The sequence below is a fragment of the Panthera onca genome, chromosome A1 (assembly GCF_046562875.1).
Source record: "Panthera onca isolate mPanOnc1 chromosome A1, mPanOnc1 haplotype 2, whole genome shotgun sequence".
Classification (NCBI taxonomy): Eukaryota; Metazoa; Chordata; class Mammalia; order Carnivora; family Felidae; genus Panthera; species Panthera onca.
Window position 1 is genome coordinate 44202312 of NC_138339.1, and position 23230 is coordinate 44225541.

Genomic DNA, 23230 nt, shown 5'->3' on the forward strand with positions numbered 1-23230 from the left:
AGTGATGGCTCAAAGGCAGGATTCAAAACTTTGTCTCCTGGCCACTGGATTCTGAGCTCATGTGTTTGCTTTCCAACACTGCCAGCCTGAAAGGCACCTCACTGGTGGTGGTCTAGTGACACTTAGCTGCTGGCATCTTAGCTGCAGACGGTGAGCGCATGGCCCTGTCTCCACTTCCTCCCTCCAGCTCACTTCCAACTGCTCTGGATTTGGGTCCCATTTAAGCACAAGGTAAGAAGCGAGAGGGGGGAAAGGGAGGTGAGAAGGAAGGGAAGCATGGGGTGGGAGAGGGAAGGGGAAGGTGAAGAGAAAGTGAACACAGTTGAATTTCTGCAGATAAAAGCTCCAAAGTGGGGCAGCTGTCACACTAGGTTAATTTCCTGAAGTTGAATGACCTTGGGAACATCACTTTTTGCTGATTTGTCCTTCTGTCATGCTGCATGGGGCTTAGCTTTGTAGAGATACAAAACTAGCCTGGCAGCAGCAAAATCCAAGCAGGGTAACCTCTTCTGCCCCAGCCAGTCAGGGCACTTGGTGGCTATCATGAGCCCATCACCCTTCCATCTGGATGTGCACTGGCAGGACAGGCTCCGGGGTGAGGAAGGCCACATTGACCTCTGGCTGTACCCAGCCATCCCCTCCTTAGTGCCTCCTTTCCCTGCTGAGGTTCTTAAGTACCCCCCTCCTACCTGGCCTGCTCTCAGGAGACACCCTGAGTCCAGTCACATCTGAGGGTTAGGATGTGTATGCAGACTCCCCTATAGTCCTGGACATTTAAAGCTCATCTGCTAATGGAAACAGGAAGATTTCTTCCGCCAAAGAACTGGAGGGGGAGGAGGAGTCATTTAGGCCCAGGGTCCCTTTTAAGCTCTTTGAAATAAAAACATATTCATTCATTCATCAAATGAGTACCTATCGAATGCCCTACACTGTTCCAGGTCCTGAGCAGGCATCAGATCCATGCTAACAGATGAGAATCTAGGCTGACTGTGGGAACTTTGGCAAATGACTTAAACTTTAAGATCGTCACCTGCCTAATCTGCAAAGTGGGCATAATAAAAAAATACTTCATGGGATTGATAGGATTACAAATAATTTATGTAAAATACCCAGCTTAATAAATAAATTCTCAGTGGATGCCAGGTATGTAAGAAGCTAACATGGACATTGGTCATTTTCTCCATGGCTCGAGGGAAGAAGTTGGGAATGAGGTGGGGAGAGTTGGCAGGAGACTCTGAAAGCTTGCCCCTAAACAGCATCTGCAGGATACCTCCCAGCTGGGAAGGGGGTCCTAGCTTCCTAGACCCAGTGCAAGGTATGGAAGATAGAAAGGGTTTGGGGCAGCCCTGGCTCGTATCTGTGAGTAGCACCATCCACCTTTCGTTGGCTGTTGAAGTGGCTATGACATTTCAGGCTTTGTGCCTTTGCTCCTGCTATTTTTTTTTTTTTTTTAATTCTGATAAGAACATTTAATGTGAGATCCAACCTCTTAACAAATGTTTATGTGTACACTACAGCATTGTTATCTGTAGGCATAATGTTGAATGGCATCTCTCTAGAACTTCTTCATTTTGAGTAACTGAACAGCCCTGTCACTGAGCGCTGCCTTTGAATACTCTTTTCCATTTTTGTTTTATTGAAATGGTGGGTGAGCTTAGGGGGCCTAACCTTAACCCCCCTCCCGCTCTTTAGGACGCTTCCTCGGTTCCCCTGGTTATAATGAACCACTCACTCCTAGGATTTCTCAAGGTATTGGATTCTCAGTCGCTGAGTGTCATTTACAGAGCTGGCTCTGTGTATTGTGCAAAGGAGCTGGGTTGCCAGGGCCTGTTCACGCCTGGTTGGTTCACTTCTTAGTATCTGCTCCCAGAAGGCAACGGGACAAGGTGTGTTCTGAGGAGGAGGGTGGGGGCGAACCTGTGTGGAACTCACCTGATGCTATAGAGGACATTTCCGTTCCGGGAGATCCTCAGCAGTTTGTTGTCTGTGGTAATCTCGTGGAAGTGGGCCCCCTTCTCGTTGGCGAAGAACAGGTCGGGTTTCCAGATGGAATCCAACATGGATGGGTCCAGGTCCAGAGAGTCATCCGGGTACTCATTGTAGGCCAGCCGGGGGTCGTTCCACTGCTGCCGCAGGAAGATGTTGACCCTATAGTCCTAGAGCCAGGAGACAAGGAGGTAGAGTCAGGGTCAGGCCCTGGGATGTCAACTCTCAGAGGACCCCTGGTGCTTTTGTTCAGCATTCCCCAAAGTCCCTTCTGGAGAGTTATGAGTGTGGTTGCGCCTAATGTGGGGTGAGACGTAAAGTCTGTGCATCAGGAAAAAGTCAGGGGAGTCGTTCCTAGAAATCCTCTTAAAGTAAGTACATTTATTTCTGAACTGAGTTATTTAAATGTTTTCTTTTGAAAACTTAAAAAAAAATAATAAAGTTCCAACTGGGGCACCTGGGTGGCTCAGTAGGTTATGCATCTGACTCTTGATCTCAGTTCAGGTCTTGATCTCAGGGTTGTGAGTTCAGATCCCACACTGGGCTCCCTGCTGGGTGTGGAGCCTACTTAAAAAATAAAAACAAACAAACAAAAAATAAAGTACTGACTGATGTAATAAACACCTGTTTTCATCCTGTTGACATTTTGCCCTGTTTCTTCATTTTTTTAGGCGAGAGAAATAGTCCATCACTGATAAGGTTGAAGTCTCCCTTTTATTATCGATGCCATCAGGGCAGTAATTCCCATGCACACTGAGGTTTGAGAGTCACTGCTGTAGATGGATTGAGGGAGCAAAAGGAAAGGCCAAAAGCTGATGCCTGAGCATTCACACTATTCTGTCTAAAGAGAGCAATTGATTCCCAAACAGCAAAGGAAGGATGGGTGAATTCAATGGTCGTAGGCTTCACATCTCTCTGTTTCAATACCAGCCTTCTGCCACCTTCTATCATATATGTTGCTTTATTTCTTTGGGGAGAATTTTCTCAAAAAAAATTTTTTTTAAATGTAAGCTCTACACCCAATGTGGGGCTTGAACTCACGACCCCAAGATCAAGAGTTGCGTGCTCTTCCAACTGACCCAGCCACCCCTGGGGAGAATGCATAGATGTTGTGGAGTTATACCTTCTTGGGTTCTCAACTCAGTGCTTGATTAAGGGCTTCTCTGATGGGACTGTAGTGGAGTTATGTGGCTGAAAAAGTCACGATCAAACCCAAGAGGGAAATGTTGGACTAAACCAAATGCAACGGAATTTTTATTGTAGGACTTCTCAGAGACCTTAATATGCTGACTATTTGTACGTATCTCCAAGAAGGGAATAGAATATGCATTATTTCCCCGATTTATTTTGGCCATAGAGCTCTTGTGTTTGTACATGATGCTTGCCTTCTATAGAACCTACGTGAAGAAGTACGGTCCTAGTCGAAACTCTCTCCCCCACCCCCCACCTTTTTTTTTTTTTTTTTTTTCTTTCCAGATGGACAAAATGAAGTCCAGAGTTAAGACTGACCCGGTATCACTCTGAAAAGGCAGGTCAGAGTTGATCCTGGAACACAAGAGTCCTGACTCCTAGCAGAGGATTTGATCAATTGGTTCTAGAGGAGCCGAAAGAGTCCATTTAGTTTCCATTCACAGCCTGAGAAGCAGTTAGTGGGGTGGTGGGTCTCTGTGCCAGGAAAGTGGGTAATGAAGTTAAGAAATATTTTCATGAAGAAACGTTTTCAGTTTTGTTAGGGAGGCATTGTAAATATGTGATCTATGAATATTATGTCACTGCAACTAGAATTTGGGACATATTTGTGCTTTCCGGGAAGAAGAACATGGCTCTCTATGTTGGATTCTCAAAAGGGTCTATAGTTCCTTAAAAGATTAATGACCTCAGTTCAAGTCCAACTCTGAATGCTCTCCTTCACCAATAGTCTCCACACAGGAGCACCTGCTGCTTTCCCTGAACGTGCTGGATAAATGAGATCATGCTACATTTTCTTTTCCTAATCACTCTGGGTCTGTCATCAGCAGGGATGGACTAAAACAATCCTCCTCCCCACCCTCACCCTCACCCCTGCCAGCATCCCCCACAGCACATGCCCCATTCTGTTCTCCTTCAGAAATATCCATAGCTTCATAAAATGTTCCAAGGTATTATATAGGATTGTTCTATAATTTCATTGAGGCCTCTCCCTCCAGCCCTATAGAAAATGACATTTGGTCTCATAATCTCATGTCTTATAAGTCCCGTGGTGGAGGGAGACCTCTAGGCCAGACCTGGATGTTGATACTTTGTTTTTCCTGCTGACAGTAATGGACGGCTCCCAATCTGCCCCATCTGATTGGGGAATTAGAACTAGCCTCTCTTTCTCTCTTGGATTTTACGTGAAGTGCGCACGCGCATGTGTTTGCGTGCATGTGTTTGTGTGTGCAACGGGGCACTGGACAAGTCGTGTCAGAGTAAACGAGACTATGAGTGGTTGGGCAGGAAGAGCCTTCAGTCCCCAAACCCCAGCTGCACTTTTGATGTTCTTGCCAGTGATACGTCACGCCTGTTGACGTGACCGGAAGGAAGAAAACAAAGTGGCATTTCTTAAAATGGTCTGTTAGGCACCAGGTGCTGTTCCAGGTACTGTCACACACACTTAATCCTCATGAAACCCCTGCACACCAGACATTCAAGTTCCTTTAGTGAGGGGAAAGAAACTGAGGCTTGTAAAGGTTATGAAACTTGCCCAAGGCCCAGAGCTAGCAAGTGGCAGAGCTGGGCTCTGAATGCGTCAGCCCAGCCCTTTGTTATGTCCCACAGGTGTGACTAGCCAGTTCTGTGCCAGAGATACTGCTCTGTCATCCTCACTGCCTCGGTAAATTCTGTCTGCTCAGCTTAGATGCTGTCTCCTGCAGGAGTCTCGATGCCTCCAGACTTCCACGATCTCTTCCTTTTCTGATCTCCTTGGCAAGACGGAATCACCAGGAACATTGCATTTAGCACTGGGTGCACCTTATCTTCTCAACTTGATTGGCAGCAAGTTGAGAGGATGAGTCTGACCTTATATTTCTCCTGCACCATCCCACCTACCCATGCAGTCAGTGCACCTACGAGCTACCCAATACCCAGAAGGAGGAGGAAGCAAAGCCAGAAAAAGTTAGAGTAGGAAGAGCTTTCCTCATTTTATAGTGGAGAGACTGAGACCCTGAGAGGGAAGGCATTTTTCTAAGATCACATAGCAGTTCAGTAAAGGACCTAATTGCTTCTCTAGGCCTCAGTGTTAACACGAGTTAGGATAGGGGAGCCTGGGTGGCTCAGTCAGTTAAGCGTCTGACTCTTGGTTTTGGCTCAGGTCACGATCTCATGGTTTCATGGGTTCAGGCCCTGCGTCGGGCTCTGCGCTGACAGTGCCTACCTCACCTGCTTAGGATTCTCTCTCCCTCTCTCTCTGCCCCTCCCCCCACTTGCACTGTCAATGTCTCTCTAAAAAAAAAAGTTAGGATAGATGGTCTCTAAGAACCCTTCCAAATCGAACAGCTAATTGTTACTAGTTTTATTTTATTTTATTTTTATTTTTCCATTTAACTGAGCCTCTATTAAGGACCAGGCACAGTTCTAGGCACTGGAGAATCTACCAAGAACAAGAAAGACAGACATATTCTTGCAGTCCCAGAGCCTAAGTGTAATGTTTACACCACACGGAGACAAGGGCTGCGATGGGGATGAAATACAGGGTGCCACGGAGATGTAGAAGACAGGCCCTCCAGCCAGATTTAGGGCAGGAGGCTAAATCTGGTCAGGGAAGGCTCCAGAAGAAGCGATATTTAAGGTGAGGCCAAATAAGATTGAGCCAGAGAGGAAAAGCACTTTGGGCAGTAGTCGCCACATACGGGGAGGTCTTGAGGCAAAAGAAGGATGTGGTACTTTAGGGGCGTCTGGGTGGCTCCATCGGTTAAGCGTCCAACTTTGGCTCAGGTCACCATCTCGCAGTTCGTGAGTTTGAGCCCCGCATCGGGCTCTGTGCTAACAAATCAGAGCCTGCCTGCTTTGGATTCTGTGTCTCCCTCTCTCTCTGCCCTTCCCTCACTCATGGTCTGTCTCTGTCTCAAAAATAAGTAAACATTAAAAAAAAAAAAAAAGGAAGGGCATGGTCCTTTGGAAAAAACAGCAAGTAGATGTGTTAAGGGGAAGGTGCTTGCAGGGCCTTGCAAACTCTCCTGAGGGATTTGGACTTCATCCCGAGAGTCATGCGGAGCCTTTGAAAAATTTTAAGTAGGGGAGGGCATTATGACATTTGCATGTTATTACTGATATTTAAAAAGATATGTTAGTTTTTCTTATAAGAAAAGTAAATGCATGTTGATCATAAAAAAGATAAAGGTACATCACTTAAAAGTAGGAAAAGAAAACAAGAGCGGTGGGGCCTCATTAGGAAATGACCAGTGCAAAGGGAAAGCGGGAGACCTGGAGAATGTATCTGGTGTCCGCAAGCAGCATGACTCCTCCCAGCAGCCCCCTGCTCCTCCCTTCAGAGGCTGCTACCCAAACAAGCTGTTGCCATTGATTTTCTCCTCCTTAGTTGGTAAACAGCAGTGGGAAATGCAGTTCAGAAGAGATCATTGTAATTGGTGTAATAGGCTGAAAGCTAGATGCTGTTTTGCTTACTTAGCCCTGCAACCACACTGGTCAGCGTTCGACATGCTTGGGGTCTCCGTTCAGGGTCAGGGGCCAGAGGAGCAACACTTGAATTCTCCACCCTAGAACCTCAGGTTCTACCTGAGGAACCTGTAGTTGGCCTCCAGTAGTTGGCTTGGAGCAAGCCTCCGGAAGCAAACCTGTAGCAAGCCTCTGGTAGTTGGCTTCCAGGTCTCGAGCTCTCATGGCTGGCCCATCTAAGTCTGGGGTGGGAGGGATTTCCTGAGCTCTCGCTCCGTAGTCTCTAGGATCAATTCACCCATCCTGCCTCCGAGAGTCGCTGATGGTCTGTTTTCTGGTAATGGGGCAACTACCTTGCTTATAAGACCAAGGTAGAGCATTCATTCCTTCATTCACTCATTCTATCACTCAACAAACATCTATTGAGGGCTTCCTGTGTGCCACTGCAGTGGGATCTGCCCCCCACTGCCATCCCCGCTGTGTCTAACTTCACGCTCCAATTTTTCCCACTAAACTCTCCTAAACTCAGCACTGTGGTCAATTAGGAAGCATGAAGTATCTTAATAGGAAGGGGCCTGGATGAATGTGGTGGTGAGAAGGGAATGTGGTAGACAGGATGTGCTCCCGTTGCAATCAGAGCCAAGAGACAGTGTCCAAGGCATGGACAAAGGCCAGATTCTCATACCTTCCTAGGTCTCCGTATCCAGCTCTCAAAGGGGTGTCTTCTGTCTAAACTCAATTCTACTCTATAAATATTTGCTAGGCTTAGAGGAAGAACAGTGAGGGTGGAGGCATAAGGTCTTGGTTTCTACCCTCAGAGAGTTCAAATTATCTGGCAGGTGATGCAAGATATGGACACAAAAACTACCACACAACACTGGCAGTGACAAATGTCAAAGAGGTTCTAAAAAATTGCTATTAGATATTGCTCTCGAGTCTTTGAGATGACTTCCAGACAGCTTGGGTGAATCAGGAAAAGCTTTCAGAGGGAAGGTGACTTTGGAAATAGCCCCTTTCAGTCTGTTCCAGCCTCCCGATGTTAGCACCTCCAGGTCTGGTGTTGTTCTGAGATGGGAACAATATCTAGTTTCAGCTGGAAAGGAGGCCACTGATGTGTGAGGAGGAAGTCCAGGGGTGGGGAGTCAGGCTTAGAGCAGGACAGGGCTTGAGGACTAGGGTGTGGCCTCAGTGTATTTAGATTAGGATATATATATATATAGCTGCAGGTCAAAGGAATCTCGTGTAGAAGGAATAGCAGAGGTGTGTAGGTAGGGGCATTCAAACCATTCAGCTTAGCTTAACCACTAGCCATATAAGTAATAAAAGGTCCCCCTTACTGAGGACCTACTATGTTCCAGGTGTTGTGCTAAGCATGCCATGCATTTTGGCTCTTTTTATCTTTTTTTTTCTTTTTTAGTGTTTATTTAGGGTCACCTGAGAGGCTCAGTCGGTTAAGCATCCAACTTTGGCTCAGGTCATGATCTCATGGTTCATGAGTTTGAACCCTGCGTCGGGCTCTGTGGTGACAGCTCGGAGCCTGGCGCCTGCGTCAGATTCTGTGTCTTCCTCTCTCTCCGCCCCTCCCCTGCTCACACTCTTTCTCTCTTAAAAATAAACATGAAAAATTAAAAAAAAATTATTTATGTATTTTTTGAGAGAGAGAGAGAAGTGTGATCAGGAGAGGGGCGGAGAGAGAATCTCAAACAGGATCTGTGCTGTTAGTGTAGAGCCCAATATGGGGCCCCATCCCATGAACTGTGAGATCATGACCTGAGCCAAAATCAAGAGTTGGATGCTTAGCCATCTAAGCCACCCAGATATCCCTCAGCTCGTTTTATCTTTAAAACAACCCTATAGCATAGATATAGCCAACCTAAGTTATAGGTGAAGGAGAGGCAGAGAGATTAAGTAATTTGTTCAAATTTACACAGTAATCAGGAGGATTGGAATCTGAGTAGAGGGCACTTAGCCTTGCTATATGAGCTGCCTCTTCCTCTCCCACCCCAGGAGGGAGCTGCCCTCCCCAGCCCTCTGAAAAGCACCGTGGAACCAGAGTCATAGACGAAGTCTCCAAATGTGAGATGAGTCAGCCCCAGCTCTTCACAGTAAGGACCTTGCTCATTGGCACACGTAGAGTTTACTAAATCCTGACTGAGTGCCAGGGACTGTGCTAAGAGCTTTAGTGAGCCCTCTCACCAAATTCTCGCAGTGACACCATTTTATAGATAAACTGAGGCCGGGGGCTATCTCGTGCTTCATCTAAAGTTAGTGACAGGGCTGAAGCTTGAATCCATGACTGGCTGACTCCAAAGTCTGCTTTTAAGTAGTATGCTGCACTGGCTTCTTTTATTGATGATGCGTGATTTGGGGTTGCTGCTTTTTAGTTTTCAGGGCACCCTTATGTTAATTTTGTTCTGTGAAGTTTGGCATGAAGAGAAGATTCTTCTCTGCCTTGGACAGATGTGGAATCTAAAGCCCTAAAATCTTGAGTTCCCACCACTAGTTATTGGTAGATCCAGGATTGATAATACTGATATGTAGGCTTGAGACTTGACCACATGTAAGGAATGATGCCAAGAGCATGATGTGTGTTATTTTATCTTCATGGTAATCTTGCGATGTAGGTTCTATTTTCATTCCCATGTTATGGTTAGTTACATCAAGGCACACAGAGGTTAAAGTACTGTTCCTACATCACACATCTAGCAAGTCCCAAAGTTGACATTTGGACCTAAGATGTTCATGCCAAGCAATTAACTCCTAGACTACACTGTCCAGGATCTCCTAGAATTGCCCCAAGTGACAGTTTCATGACACTTTAATGCCACCTGATACTATCTCTGGCTGTGGTTATGTAGCTGTAGGTTTGTAGATACCCACAATTATCAGGACGTATTAAAAGGGGCAAGAAACAAAAAGCTTCTGCCCCAGGTCCTGCAGTCCACCAGTGCTCCTACTTCATTGCTGATCTGACCCTTGAATTTGACCCATTGTCTGTGCCACACTCAAGTCCAGTGCTGGCAGAATCCCCAGATCTTGACCCATTGTCTTCTTGGTTCCAGATGCCTGCTCTGTGCCTCGAACCTCTCTCAAGTCACCACCCTGCTTGGTGCATTCTGATTTGGATCTCACACAATCAGAGATACATTTGTTGTAAAGAACTGTAGGTGGGTTGGACCAGTGGAACTGAGCATCTTTGTTTATCTTTAGGGGATCACTAAAACACAGCATGAGTTTAATAATTACATAAAAATGCTAATAGCAGCTGCTTTTATTGGGATTCTGGCATTTGCTAGAACATTATATGCATTGTATCTCTTAGCCTTTCATCAACCTAGCACACTGGGTATTATATTCATTTTACAGGGAAGGAGACTGAAATTCAGAAATTATTTGATAATAATTCTATTATTCAGTAGAGGTCAAGTGTCTTGCCCAAACTCCCATGGCTAGTAGGTGCTAGAGCATGGACACGAACCCAGGACTATCTGGCTCTCAATTTCACATTATTTTGACAATTACATGTGGCCTCTTTATTTCCTTTTTTTAAAAAACCAAGTTCCTACGTGGGTAGGTGAAAGAAATATGGTAGATATAGTATACTGGGACCCCACTAAGCCTATGTGACTGGTTGGCTCATACATGCCTTTATAGTCAATTATCAGGTGGAGAACTTTGGTTTGGGATATTAAACAGTGAGGTGGATTCATAACTGGTTGTCAAGGAGTGCAAATTGAAGGGCGGATGTTACCCTGGAAAAAGGCAAGAGGACAGTGTTGTCAGTACAGGGCACAGTAGTGAGACATGCCATTAGCCCATTTGGAAAAATGGAAAACCGGTTGCTCTGTGTGGGTTAAACTACAGCAGAGAAGAATATGCAGCAGAAGAGCTTGGCAACGCCCAGAATCAATCACAAAGTCCCACATGTAATCCCAATGATTTAGAACAGGCCTGTGCTTGTAATTTAATAACTGGAACCCTAATTTACTGTATCGTGTCTCATTTAGAGAACTATTTTATAAACATATGGGAGACATTCACTCAGTAGTATGAGAAAAGGGTATTTGAGGAACAAGAATTTGGCAATTGGTAATCTAGCATCATCGGGATGGGGGAACATCAACATTTTCATTCCTGGAAAGAGGGTTTCTGAATGGTAAGGCAGGGATGGTTTCTTAGACCTCTCTCTGGCATGGACAAAATTTCCCTCAGGACTGTCGGTCTTCTTCCTTCTTTTTTGTCCAGTTCCACGTATGTCAAATGCAACTTTTGATTGGCTTCCCTGGTATTCAGAGAATAGCAAGGGAATGTTTTCACGGAGGACAAGAGCATTCCTATTATTCAAATGGAGAGCCCCACTGTAAATTAAATAACTTGGCAGTCTTATTTACCCACTTTAGTCTTTTCTGGGTTTGACTGTCATGAGTCAGCCTTCCTGAATCTGATCTGATGGAGAGCCAACTCTGAGCTGTCATAAATTCACGATTGCGATGCCTCCCTCAGTGGGGTGCTGGGAGAGAAGCATTCAGCAGAGGATACCAAAGCTGCCTGAAGCCCCATTTCCTGCCTGTAACAGACTCTAATGGCATTTCTGAGTGTTCTATCCTTGGCCTTCTTTAAGTATTCAGTTTACCAAGGCTTTGTGGAGTGTTGAGCCGTATCTAATTGGATGACATTTAATAGACTTTCTCTTGGATCCCCCAAACCCAAGAGTATAAAAAATGACCGAGCATTAGCTGTGTAGAAAGACTGAAAGTATAATGGAAAAAAGCAACAACAGAAAAGATTTCATCCCAAATAGCAACAAACCACACAAAATATCTAGGAATAAACCTAACAAGAAATGTGTGACTTGTAGACAATAAAAAAAAAAAAGCAAAAAACCACCACCACCACCACCACCACCACCAACAATTCTAAAACTTTACTGAAAAGGCATAAAGGAATACCTAGATAAACGGAGGGATGTACCGTGTTTACATAATATTGTAAAGATGTCAATTCTTACCAAATTAATCTATAAACTCAATGCAATGTCAATAAAAACTTGAGGCCATTTTTATCAGCCTCAACAAATGGATTCTAAAGTTTATATGGAAGAGAAAATGGACTGGAAACATTAGGAAAACCTATAGAAGAAGAACAACAGAGAACTTTTCTAGCAGAGGTAGAAATAAAATGTTAAGCCTTAGTAATTAAAATAGTGTGGTATTGGTGCAGAAACAGACAAAAGGAGCAATGGAATAATAAACTGAGACTAGAAACAGACCTAGGCATGATGATAGAAAAATTGCTATCTAATCAGAGAAATATAGAGTTAAACCACCACCAAATACTATGCAGAAGACTAAACCCTAACTGTATTAAGGAGGTATAGGTAAAAAGAGAAATCTAGACTATTATTGAAAATGCCCAGTATGCAAAAAAAAAAAAAAAAAAATGCAAAGATACTCAAATTCACTAGGAATCTGGAATGAAAATTAAAACTGACAATGAGGTACCATTTTAAAAAATCCCGTTTGGTAAAATGAAAAGGCTTGATAGTATCGTGGGTTGGCAAGGATAAGGGGAAATGAACACTGTTATGGGGACAGTAAACTGGGAGCTGTTTTGGAAGTGAGCTGGACAATAACATCTGTTGAAATAACAAGAAAGGTGCATGTCCTTTGATAAAGGCATTCCACTTCTGGAATATATCCTGAGGAAACACACAGAGTTGTAGACACGACTATCCTTTGGGGTGTTGTTTGTATTAGTGAAAAGCTACGTAAACGCAAAGGATCCATCAGGAAAAGAGTGGATCGATACCATGAAATGATGGCATGGGATTGTTTAGGCAGGCCATAAAGCTTGGACACAGATTAAAATTATTTGTCATATCTTTTTTAAAATATTTATTTTTGAGAAAGAGAGCGCAAGCAGGGGAGGAGCAGAGCAGGGTGGGGCGGGGGGTGGGGGATGGACAGATGATCCCAAACAGGCTCCGTGCTCACAGCAGTGAGCCCAGTTTTGGGCTACAACTCACAAAGTGTGAGATCATGACCAGAGCCGAAACTGGACGCTAAACTGACTGAGCCACACAGGTGCCCTATTTGTCGTATCTTGAATATAGTAATAATAAGCCACTTCTTATATTCCACATTGGTGGTGTGCAGAGAGCTAAGAATGAGTTAGACCCATATGCAGTGATGGGAGAGATTCCAAGGGTTAGTGGAAATGACAAGAGCACAGTCCTATTTAAATGAAGGTCGCGTTGATGTGCATACATGTATGTGTGGTCAGGGAAGGTAGTAGGACATACACTAACTTGCTCGTCTGTAGTGGTTAACACAGGCTAGGACAGTGGGACTCAGGGGCATTCCTGTTTTCTTCCTCTGTCTTTTCTTTTTTATTGGACTTACTACAAAAGCTTGTTTTCATCTGTTACTCATGTACGTAAAAAGATGTTCCAGTGTTTTCTTGTCTGTGGCATAGTGTGAGTGAACACTGTGACATGATTACTTAAACTGAAATGCCTCTTTTTTTTAGAGAGAGAGAGAGAGAGAGAGAGAGAGAGAGAGAGGATGTGACTGGGGGAGGGACAGAGGGAGAGAGAGAGAGAGCGCGCGTGAGAGAGAATCTTAAGCAGGCTCCATGCTCAGTGTGGAGTCCAATGCAGGGCTTGACCCCCAAACCTGAGATCATGACCTGAGCCGAAATCAAGAGTCAGACGCTCAGCTGACTGAGTCACCCAGCATGCCCAAACTGAAAGTCTTTGAAGTGGCATGCATAGAAGTGATTTTAGCGTTCTGAGGAGGTTGCCTGAGGCCGCCTTGGGAAGGCAGGGATTGAGGGAAAAACCAAAGGAGTAAGATTCCTGGCCTCTGCTCCACTTCATCCAGAACAGCCTTTTTTTTTTTTTTTTTTTTAATCAGTTTGTCAAAGTGCTACATAAGATTTAGCCTAAAATGAACTGTGGTGGTAGGGCTGCTATTAAAAACAATGCTTTGAAGCCTACTAACCCAGAAGTGGGATAGTGATGACTCCACTTTGGTCTGCTCTGAGCAGTCCTGGGGGGCCGGGGTTCATTTCTTGACCTTTCATTTCAAGATGGAAGGCAATGGCACTGGATGTACTCTGAGAGAGCACCATGGATGGTAAAAGGACTGGGCACCATGGGGAATGGTTGAAGAAGCCAGGTGTGGGCAAGGGGCAAGAGGACTGACCTCAGTTATTCGAAGGGCTGTCAGGTGAATAGATTGATTCTCTGTGGCCCTAGAATCAGAATGAAAACCATGGGTAAATGGAGATTTCAGAGTTGTCCAAAGGTGGGATTGGCTGTCTTGGGAGACAGGGAGCTCCCTGTCTCTAGAGGTATCCAAGCAGAAACTACTTGGCCACAATGTTTGTGGCTGAGATTCTTACAACAGACGGCGGTTCAACCAGAGTGCCCCAAGGTTAATTCTTCCCGCCAATATTGATTGGGCTCCTATGGTTCAGGCAGTGTGTTGGGCACTGGAAATATGGAGATGATTGAGAGAGATAAGCCCCCCAACACAAGAGCAAACAAGACAATAAACAAACAGTGAATTTTCACATCTGAGACATCGCTTCAAGGATACTGGAACCTAGTGATGTGATAGTGACTGGAGAGGGGAACGTTTTTAGATAGGGAGTCAGGAAAGAGCCCTCTGAAGAGCTATCTGAGCTGAGACCTGCAGGGTGAGATGGAGGTCATTCACACAGAGATCTCTGGGGACAGAGGGAGCAGAACAGAGTAAGAGAAGCTGCTGTGGGGTTTGAAGCAGGAGGATGCTGTGATCTGATTTAGGGCTTAAAAAAATTCCTCTAGCCACTGTGGGAAGCAGTGTAGGGTGTGAGAAAGGGAGGCATGGGGGCTAGTTAGGAGGTAGTTTTAGCCAAATAGGAAAGAGACGATGCCAAGTTTAACTGGAGTTGACAGCAGCAGAGTTGGAGAAAAGTATATGGATTTAGTTTTATCTTCTATGATTCAAAGCATGTACTTCATTCAATCAGTTGACCCCAGAAGTAGGTTGGCCTTGTGAAATACTGCTGCCCAAACAATGGAGTCACATTTAGGGTTGGGCTAAGGGGCATTTCATCTCCTTAAGTGGTAGCTGTTTTCGTGTGTCTTGAGGCCTCATTTGCAAATATCCGAAGGGATGGATGGCCAAGGTCTTGCTGTGATAAAAGTTCTGATAGAATCATACAAATCCTACTGATTAACCAGACCACAGTGCAGGAGACCCATGGCCCATTGTCTCCTTGGCTCCACCACCTTTCCTCCTGCCCAGTGCTGAGCAGGTGAACATGGCCAAGATCAGGGCTCCAGAGGTCAGGCAGCCCGGGGATAGTAACCAGCAAGGGTATTTATTGGTTGGAAAAGCTTGGGTGAATTAAGCCCCTCTGAGCTTTAGTTTCCTCATCTATGAAATGGGATGGTTGGATTACATGAACTAATCCCCATAAGTTGCCAACCGCAGATGCCTGGTTTTCAGTAAAGCAGTCAATACGTGAGAGTCACTGCCACCTCACCTCTTCATTGGAAGAACTGTCTTCCTACTGTCTTTGTTCCACTTTGTCTTCTGCTTTCTTCATGCCCCTGATATCACATTCCCGAATTTCACACACCCTCCCCTTCCCCATCCACCATCGCCAAACCCATCAGACGCTGTTGTCTTTTCTTACTTGACTTGCCCCCTCTTTTAGCACTGCTGGATACATGAGTTTTTTTTAACCTCTCCCCCCACCTCCCAACCTTTGGGTCATTCCATGACATCATTCTCTGCTGGAAGGTGTTAACAGAGAGAGTACCACGATCAGATTTCCTCTTTAGAAAAACTGCTCAGAATCACACAGCGGCATTTTCACAGCACCCCACACATAAGACGTGTGAGTAAGTGAGGGCTAATATTGCTATCGGTGGTCATTATTTGCTATATCCCATAGCATCCTGTGCAAACCTCTGTGATCTCACTCATCACACTGTGTTGTTACCTTTGGTTTTGTTGTTCACTGTCTCCATAGAGAAAGCAGAGACCTATGGGGTCGGGGGGGGGGGGGCGGTGGGGATTATGCTTTTCTTCAGGCAGGGCCACATGACTTTCTTTGGATAGTGAGATATGAGCGGAAGTGGTCTGTGTCACTTCTGGGAGGAAAGCATCGACTTGCCGGTGTTCAAGCCTTCGGTGACTTTTTCCCTTGCATGGCAAGTGTGAAATCACACATTGATGTGGAAATGCAACGCTTGGCCACCACATGGAGGGCAGTGGTCTTAGAGAGTCTCCCACATCTGCTTTATACTGATTTATACTTAAGTATGCGCTCATATATTCACAAATATCCATAGCAGACTTTAGATGAGTGATAAATCAATCTTTGTTGTTTGAAGATATTGAGATTTGGGGGATTGTTTGTTGTTGCAGGAAAGCCTAGCCTAATATGAGTAAAACAGAACTCTATTCCTAGAGCTTAATGCCATATTCAGCATGTATAGGATGTGGTTAATAACGGAGGTGGAAAGAATAAATGAATAAAATAGGGAACAGAAGAAATAAACCTAAGAAGGTGTTTCCTTAGGCTTATGTATTGGAGTCCTTGGTTGATTGGTTCAATAGTTAACAATCCTTTAGGGGTGCCTGGGTGGCTCAGTCGGTTAGATGTCTGACTCTTGGTTTTAGCTCAGGTCATGATCACACGGTTTGTGGGATCTAGCCCTGTGACTGGCTCTGCACTCACAGCTTTGAGCCTGCTTGGGATTCCCTCCCTTCCTCTTTCTCTGCCCTTCACCTGCTTTCTCTCTCTCTCTCTCTCTCTCTCTCTCTCAATAAATAAGTAAATTTAAAAAAATAGTTAATAATCCTTTGTATTTCTGTAGCATTCATAGAAGGCTTTCATACCTATTACTCATGTGTTCCTACACACCATTCTTAAAGCCAGATACCTAGAGGGGACTGAGTCTGAGTGGCATTAAATTGTGGCAGAGCTAGAACTCAACTCCTGGTCTCTTGATTTCTGGTTCAGGACTCTGTCCATTGCTCCTTAATATCTACAAAGGAGACCAAACTTGTAGACTAGAGTTGGATAGACTTTCACCAGTCACTGGGGGTCATGGACACAGTGTGCCTGTCTCTATGCCAGGCCAGCCCAAGACTTGGCAAGAGAGCCTGGAGCACATGTCCTAATAATGGAAACACTGGGATTCGTGCCCAGACGGTGTCAATACACATACACACAGACACACATACTCATACACACACACACACACACACACACACACACACACCCATACACTCTTCTCTCTCTCACGTTTGTTTACATATATTCTATATGAATTCCAGCTATCCATGTGTCCCCACATATACACACTCACACGTGTACCTGCGCATGTATGTGTGTGGACATACTCACATACCGATACACATTTAAATTCTCTTTCACTTATTCACATGTAATTGTACATACACATATTCATGTGTACATACATACACACATAAATGTGCTCACTCAGATGCTGATTTGTACTTAAATATGTGCTCATATATTCATAGATATCCATATATAATTGCATAGCTGAAGATAATATACTTCATGTGCGTTCACTCTTACGTACTTTTACATATATGTGTGCACACAGATACGTGCACATCCACACTTATTTACATGTACATTTATCACCACAGAAACAGACTTATGTTCGTATCTGTGCTTGGTCATACACATTTCTCTTTGATGTTCCCTGTTTCATTTTCTGTAAGCTAGCATACACATTTACACATGCCTCTTTGTACATCTGCACAAATGCACAATCCCACAATATACACATGTGTGTAAATACTACACGGACACATAGATGCTGCAGTATAGGGACTTACATGTGTCCAGACAAGCTGGATGGATCCCTCTGGGTTCTAGTTCCAGATCTTTCTTTCATGGCTTGTCAAAGGGGCTGTTTAGTTCAGGACCCCTCTCCCTCTTCTCTCTTTCCCATTCCTGTTCCAATCTCTACCTTCGTTTTCTGTGTAGACTCAATGAAACTGCCTGGAAAGGTCAGATGAAGGGCTGGCAACTTCAGCCCTCCCCTCGTCGGGAATGGATAGAGACCCCTGTTGCTTTCCTGGCTGCCTCTCTCTGCTCTCAGGTCTGCTAGCTCCAGTGAATAAAGCCAGGCCCTGGGAGGCAGACAGTCGGGCCTGGGGACTCCAGCTGTTTATAGAGCTGCTATGCACTCCCGCTGCTCTTGGAGAACAAACACAGGCTGGAAAGTTTCTGGCATGGGGACTATGCTCATATTACCATGAGCCCAGGAAGCACAGTCAGCTCTGTGTGCTTTTGGTGAGGCAGAGTACTGGGCTGGAAGTCTGGGGCCTTGGGCCTGTCTATTCAGTGAAGTTCCCTTTCATCTCTGATTTCCTTATGATGAGAGGAAACAAGCAAGGGCTGGGTAATTCCAAACATCCAGGGATTAAATATTTATATTTGGCTCAGGAGAAGACAGCCTTTGGGGTGAGACAGATCTCTGTTCAAATTCCACCTCTGCCAATGATCTGCTGTGTGACTTTATGCAAGTGACTTAATGTTTCTGAGCCTTGGCTTACTTATCTGTAAAATGGGGATTACATTTCCTGCCTCACAGAGGCTTTTGTGAGGTCTGAATGAGATGATATTGGCAAAAGTGCTCTGCACACTGCCTGGCACATAGTAGCATTTAGACATGGTTGTTGCTCTTGTTATTGTGTTAATATGGGTCCAGTCTTGCTCTGCAAACATATTTTGAGTGACAAGGAGAGAGGCTTGAATGGGAAAGTGGTCCAAAGGGTTTGGTTGGTGGGATCTACATTAGAAAGAAGCTGCGAGGGAGGGGAGGGCTTGGCTACTGCAAACAGCATTAGACCTGGGTTTCTGTCCCACCTGCTCCATGCTGTGTGACCTTGCTCAAGTGATGTCCTCACTCTAGCCATCAGATCCCCTCTCTGTAAAATGAAGGCCTGTCTTAGACAATTTCTTAAGGTTTTTTTCTAGTTCTGAGGTATTATGTTTTGTTTTTCCTAATTCATCTGCAAAGTAAATTAAACACATACAGATAATTAAGGACCCAGTGGGGGGAAAATCACAGTATTGTGGAATGTACAAGCTGAAAATGGTAACTCCTCTTTTAGATTAACTTTAATTACTAAGGAGTAAACTCTGTCCCCTGTGGAACACTCCCAAAGAGGCACATCATTGCCAGTTTCTCATTCTTTGTCTAGAGATTATGTATCTCCACCCCAGGGGACCATGGCCCCCAGGGCCTCCCTTGTTGGTTATCTCGATTTTCATTATTGACTGTTCCCTCCTGAGGCATACTGAGCCTGGCACCATAAGAGGCTGGATTTCTTTATTTTATTTTATTTTACTATTTTTTTAAAATATGAAATTTCTTGTCAAATTGGTTTCCATGCAACCACCTAAGTGTTGTCAAACATAGAAATCCCACCTCTTTTAATTTGGCACTTTCAACAATAGCCGACTTAAAAGAGGTTGGATTTCGACGTTTGACGACACTTAGGTGGTTGCATAAGCGTGCTGTGTGGGTCTGTGGTCCCTCCATTTCCTATGTCTTGGCCCTTTGATGTTGTGGTGGTTTGATGCACAGCAGACACCTTCTCTGGCTTTCGAGAACTGATCTTAATCCCTGCCTGGGAGCTCACTGGTTCTGTGATGTGATGCCCCCAAATCTGTTTCCTCAGCTGCAAATTGGGAGACATAGTGTCCACCATGTCTACTGTATAGAGAGTGGTTGCAGGACCAAGTATTTAGTGAAGGAATGTAACAAGAGAGAGTGAGTGTGAAATGTGTTCAAAATTAGGAGGAGTGTTTAAGAGTAATGGCAGACATTCATTGTGTGTACTTTGTGTCAAGCACTGTGCTTAGCATTTTCTATGCTTTGTCTCTTAGTCCTCATAACACGTCACAAGGCGGATGGTACCCCACTCTACAGATGGGAAGGCTGACTCAGGCTACTCTGCCCGAGGTCACAGAGCTGAACCTCAGGTTTGGTCTGGCCATGGAGGGCTGTGTCCTAATTGTTACACTGTCTCTGTAGAGGGCCAATTGCAGCAGGAGTGAAGTCTGGAAAGGTGGACAGGAGACATGGGGGAGGGGGAAACTGAGGCTCAAGATCGTATAGCTAATCAGTGATAGCTTTGGGGTCTCCATTATCATCACCATCACCATCAGCATTATCATGGGAAACATGAAAAACACTTACAAAAACTCTTTACTGTGCTAAACACTCTCTTGCACATAATTTCCACCCATGATGTCTCAAGGAAGTCAGTATGTTAGTCACCACTGGGATTTTACAGACGGGGAAACTGAAGCTTAAAGACATGAAACAAATCAGCTCCTCACATATAGTGAATGAGCCTGGGTCTATGTGGCACTGGAGTCTGGCTTTTAACCACCACACAAAATAAAGGCAGACTGCTCTTCCTTTAGGAATCTGTGTCAAGATCTGTGGCCATCATATAGAAACAAGTTGGGGTGGGGGTAGAGAGCAGATATGTATACCTGTCCTCAAATAACCAAGTTCTTTACATAGCTAGGTGGTCCCTGACTTGATCTGATAACTATTTACTATTCCAGAAGAAGAGCAGAAGTGTCAATACTCACCACACAAAGACTGAATAATGCAAATGTCAATGATCTTCTGATTTGGGAAGGACAAGAAGAAAAGCAGGGGGGTTCCTTAGGCGCTCTTAAGACATCCATTCAAAGTGTGGGAAAACCTGGCTTTTTGACCTGGATACCCAGTGAAAAGCAGCTGGATTTGTTCCTAGTCAACAGGTGGGATCATCTCCATTTGGAGGTAAGACGCCTATCAATTTTAAGGAGTTTGATCATTCGTCCTTTGGATGTGGGCAGGGTCTCCGTGATCCTATGAAGACAGGCCTCTTTACAAAAGGACAGATTTTGGACCATTTGCTCCATGATCTATAGAGCTCAGTGATTTTTGCCAGTCTGGGACTGAAAGATTAGATCTAATCTCTCTAAATGTTTAGGACTGAATCACTGTGTCAATCAACTGACAATATATTTGAGTTGGTTTATTTATTTTGAAAAGTTATTGAGTACCCGTTATTAAATCACTGTGCCAGCTGCTGAGGTTACCACAGGAAACGAGACAAGCTTCCAGCCCAGAATAACTTGCGTTACAGGGAGAACAGGGACGAATAAGCAGACTCTTAATGGTGGTACGCGTGAGTGGTAAGGGCTAGTATGGGGACTGTCAATGTGTCACGAGAATGGGTGGAAAGAACTCAATGTAGCCTTGGGTCAAGCACACATGTGAACTTGCACATGTACACCCGTGTTAAGAATGTGAAGTCTGCCTCTGCAGGTAATTCAAGTATAGACTTAAAGGAGAATAGCAGTCAGCAAGGGAAGGGGGCTTAATGCTGAAGCCGGGGGGAGCCACAGGGGAGGTGTGGAAGTAGGGCAGTGGTGTGGTCAAATCTGTGGTCTTAGAAGGGCCAGTGTGTGAGAAAGAAGGATGGGCGTAGGGCAGGATGAGAGTTAAAACTCTTTTGCAGTAATGTGAGCAAGCCCCATGGAAGCCTGAATGAGACTAGGGGGATGGGGATGTCCAGAAATGGGTGGCTGAGAGGATTTCCTGGCAGTAACATCTGTCTATAGGACTTGGTGATTGGCTGGCTGCTCTCAGTCTGCTCCTAAAGAGAGGACTCTTCAGGCTGCTTTAATTCTTTTCTCATGAGTTAGATCACTCCTTTCAAAACAAGTGCAATTGATTTTTTTCCCCAAGGATTGAGAAAAAATTTTTTAAAGCATCACTGCATTTATTTATAATCACAAATGTAATGTTTGCTCCTTGCAGAAATTCAGAAAGTAGGGAAATACTGAAAGAAGAAAATTGAAAATTATCCATAAATCTGCAATCCAGGGATAATTGCTCTTAACATTTTGGTATTTTCCCCTCTAGTCTTTTTTTCCAGTATAGCTGGTTTATTTCATTTTGTTTTATTTTATTTTTGTTTATTTATTTAGTTTGAGAGAGAGAGAGAGAGAGAGAGAGCGCACATGTGCTAAAGTGTGCACAAGGAGGAGGGGCAGAGAGAGAGAGGGAGAGAGAGAATCCCAAGCCGGGATTCCCTCCGCAGCTGTCAATGCAGAGCCCGATGTGGGGCTCGAACCTATGAACTGTGAGATTATGAACTGAGCAGAAATCAAGAGCTGGACACTTAACACCACTGAACCACCCAGGCACCCCATTATAGTTGACTTATTCTAAACTTGTTACCATGTGAATTTTGAAAGACACACAAAAGCAGAGAGATGAGTAGATCAACCCAGTATACCCACTGCAGCTTCTATAAGCTGTCTTCTGCTATTGTACAGTTGAGCTGTAAACTTATAAGCAGCTCTTTATATTTTCTTTTCATCTAAAACTTCAGCCTGTTGCTATAATGTTGTTCCTGTGATCCTGGGTGTTTGGCATGTTCTAGCCTTGCTGGCTCTTTGACCATTTTCAGATGCATGTCTTCACCCAAAACATTGAATAGGACAGTAAAAATGTCCAAGTCTGATATACACTAGAGATCTGAAAAAAACAAAAAACCAAAAAAACCCCAAACCCCACCAGATTCCCCGCCTCCTCAGGGAAGCGCAACGCAGAGGATGCCATATTTCTGAAAGAGATACACCCCCCAGCGGGAAATAGCAGCCTGTATTCTGACTCACTCACCATGGTTGTCTCAGCAATGGAGCCGAAGCTGTTGATGAAAATGTTGCAGCTCACATTCACCGGGGGACCTGCCAATCAAGAAAGATTGCTGCTTAGCTCCATGGTCAGGAAGAAACCCACAGGATAGGACACATTGTTGGGACACTGACTCCAGGGATGGATCCCTCTTGGTGGTGGAGACCCTTGCTTGCCCTCCACCCCACCCCTGAGCAGCTGGGACTACCAGCTACATTGCTATGCCAGATTCCCTGGTCCCCAAGTGAGCACCAGGTACAGAACACCAGAGGCTGAGCTGAGATGTACTTTCATTAACACAGGATGATTCATCATCCTGCCATATGGTTGAAATCCCTTCCCCAAACCCCATCGGCTGTCTTCTAATTTGTGGCTGAAATGCATTTACGGCTACAACATTTGGAGGCCATCTTGGGAATCGCCAGGAACAGCAAGTTCCTCGCCTTGAACTTATGAACCAAGAATGATTGCCTGAAAGGGCGTTGATGGGAATTACCAGCTGAGGAATCCGGAGGGAACCTCCAGGGAAGTCCATAAGTCTTTGTTAAATACTTGCTAGGCAAGCTTTTGAATTCTACTGAAAAGGATAGGACACAAATGGCGAGATATTTGCTCTTTGGGATCTCATTGTTAGGGGACCTCTGTCCAGTTGAAGCCCAATCTCTTCATTTTATAGTATTAATTATAGCAGTTACCATTTACTGAGCATTACAGGGTTCGCTGCTGTGTTAAGAGTGTTACTGATATTGTCTCATTACATCCTCTTGACAACTCCATAAGAAGACATGGTTATTACCTCCATTTTGCAGATGAGGAAACAGAGGCTTAGAGAGGTTATTTGTTCATGACCACACA

The 23230-nt window shown here is 44.7% G+C and overlaps 1 protein-coding gene across 1 annotated transcript in view; it reads right to left on the reverse strand.

Annotated features, from left to right (window-relative positions):
• Positions 1 to 23230, reverse strand: part of GLRA1 (glycine receptor alpha 1) — an 82906-nt gene that overhangs the window by 20673 nt on the left and 39003 nt on the right. Inside the window, exons 3-4 of the mRNA XM_060634773.3 lie at positions 22361 to 22428; positions 1933 to 2156 (exon numbers count right to left, since the gene is read on the reverse strand). Coding sequence (XP_060490756.1) covers positions 1933 to 2156; positions 22361 to 22428 — 292 coding nt within the window. The remainder of the gene's footprint in view (positions 1 to 1932; positions 2157 to 22360; positions 22429 to 23230) is intronic.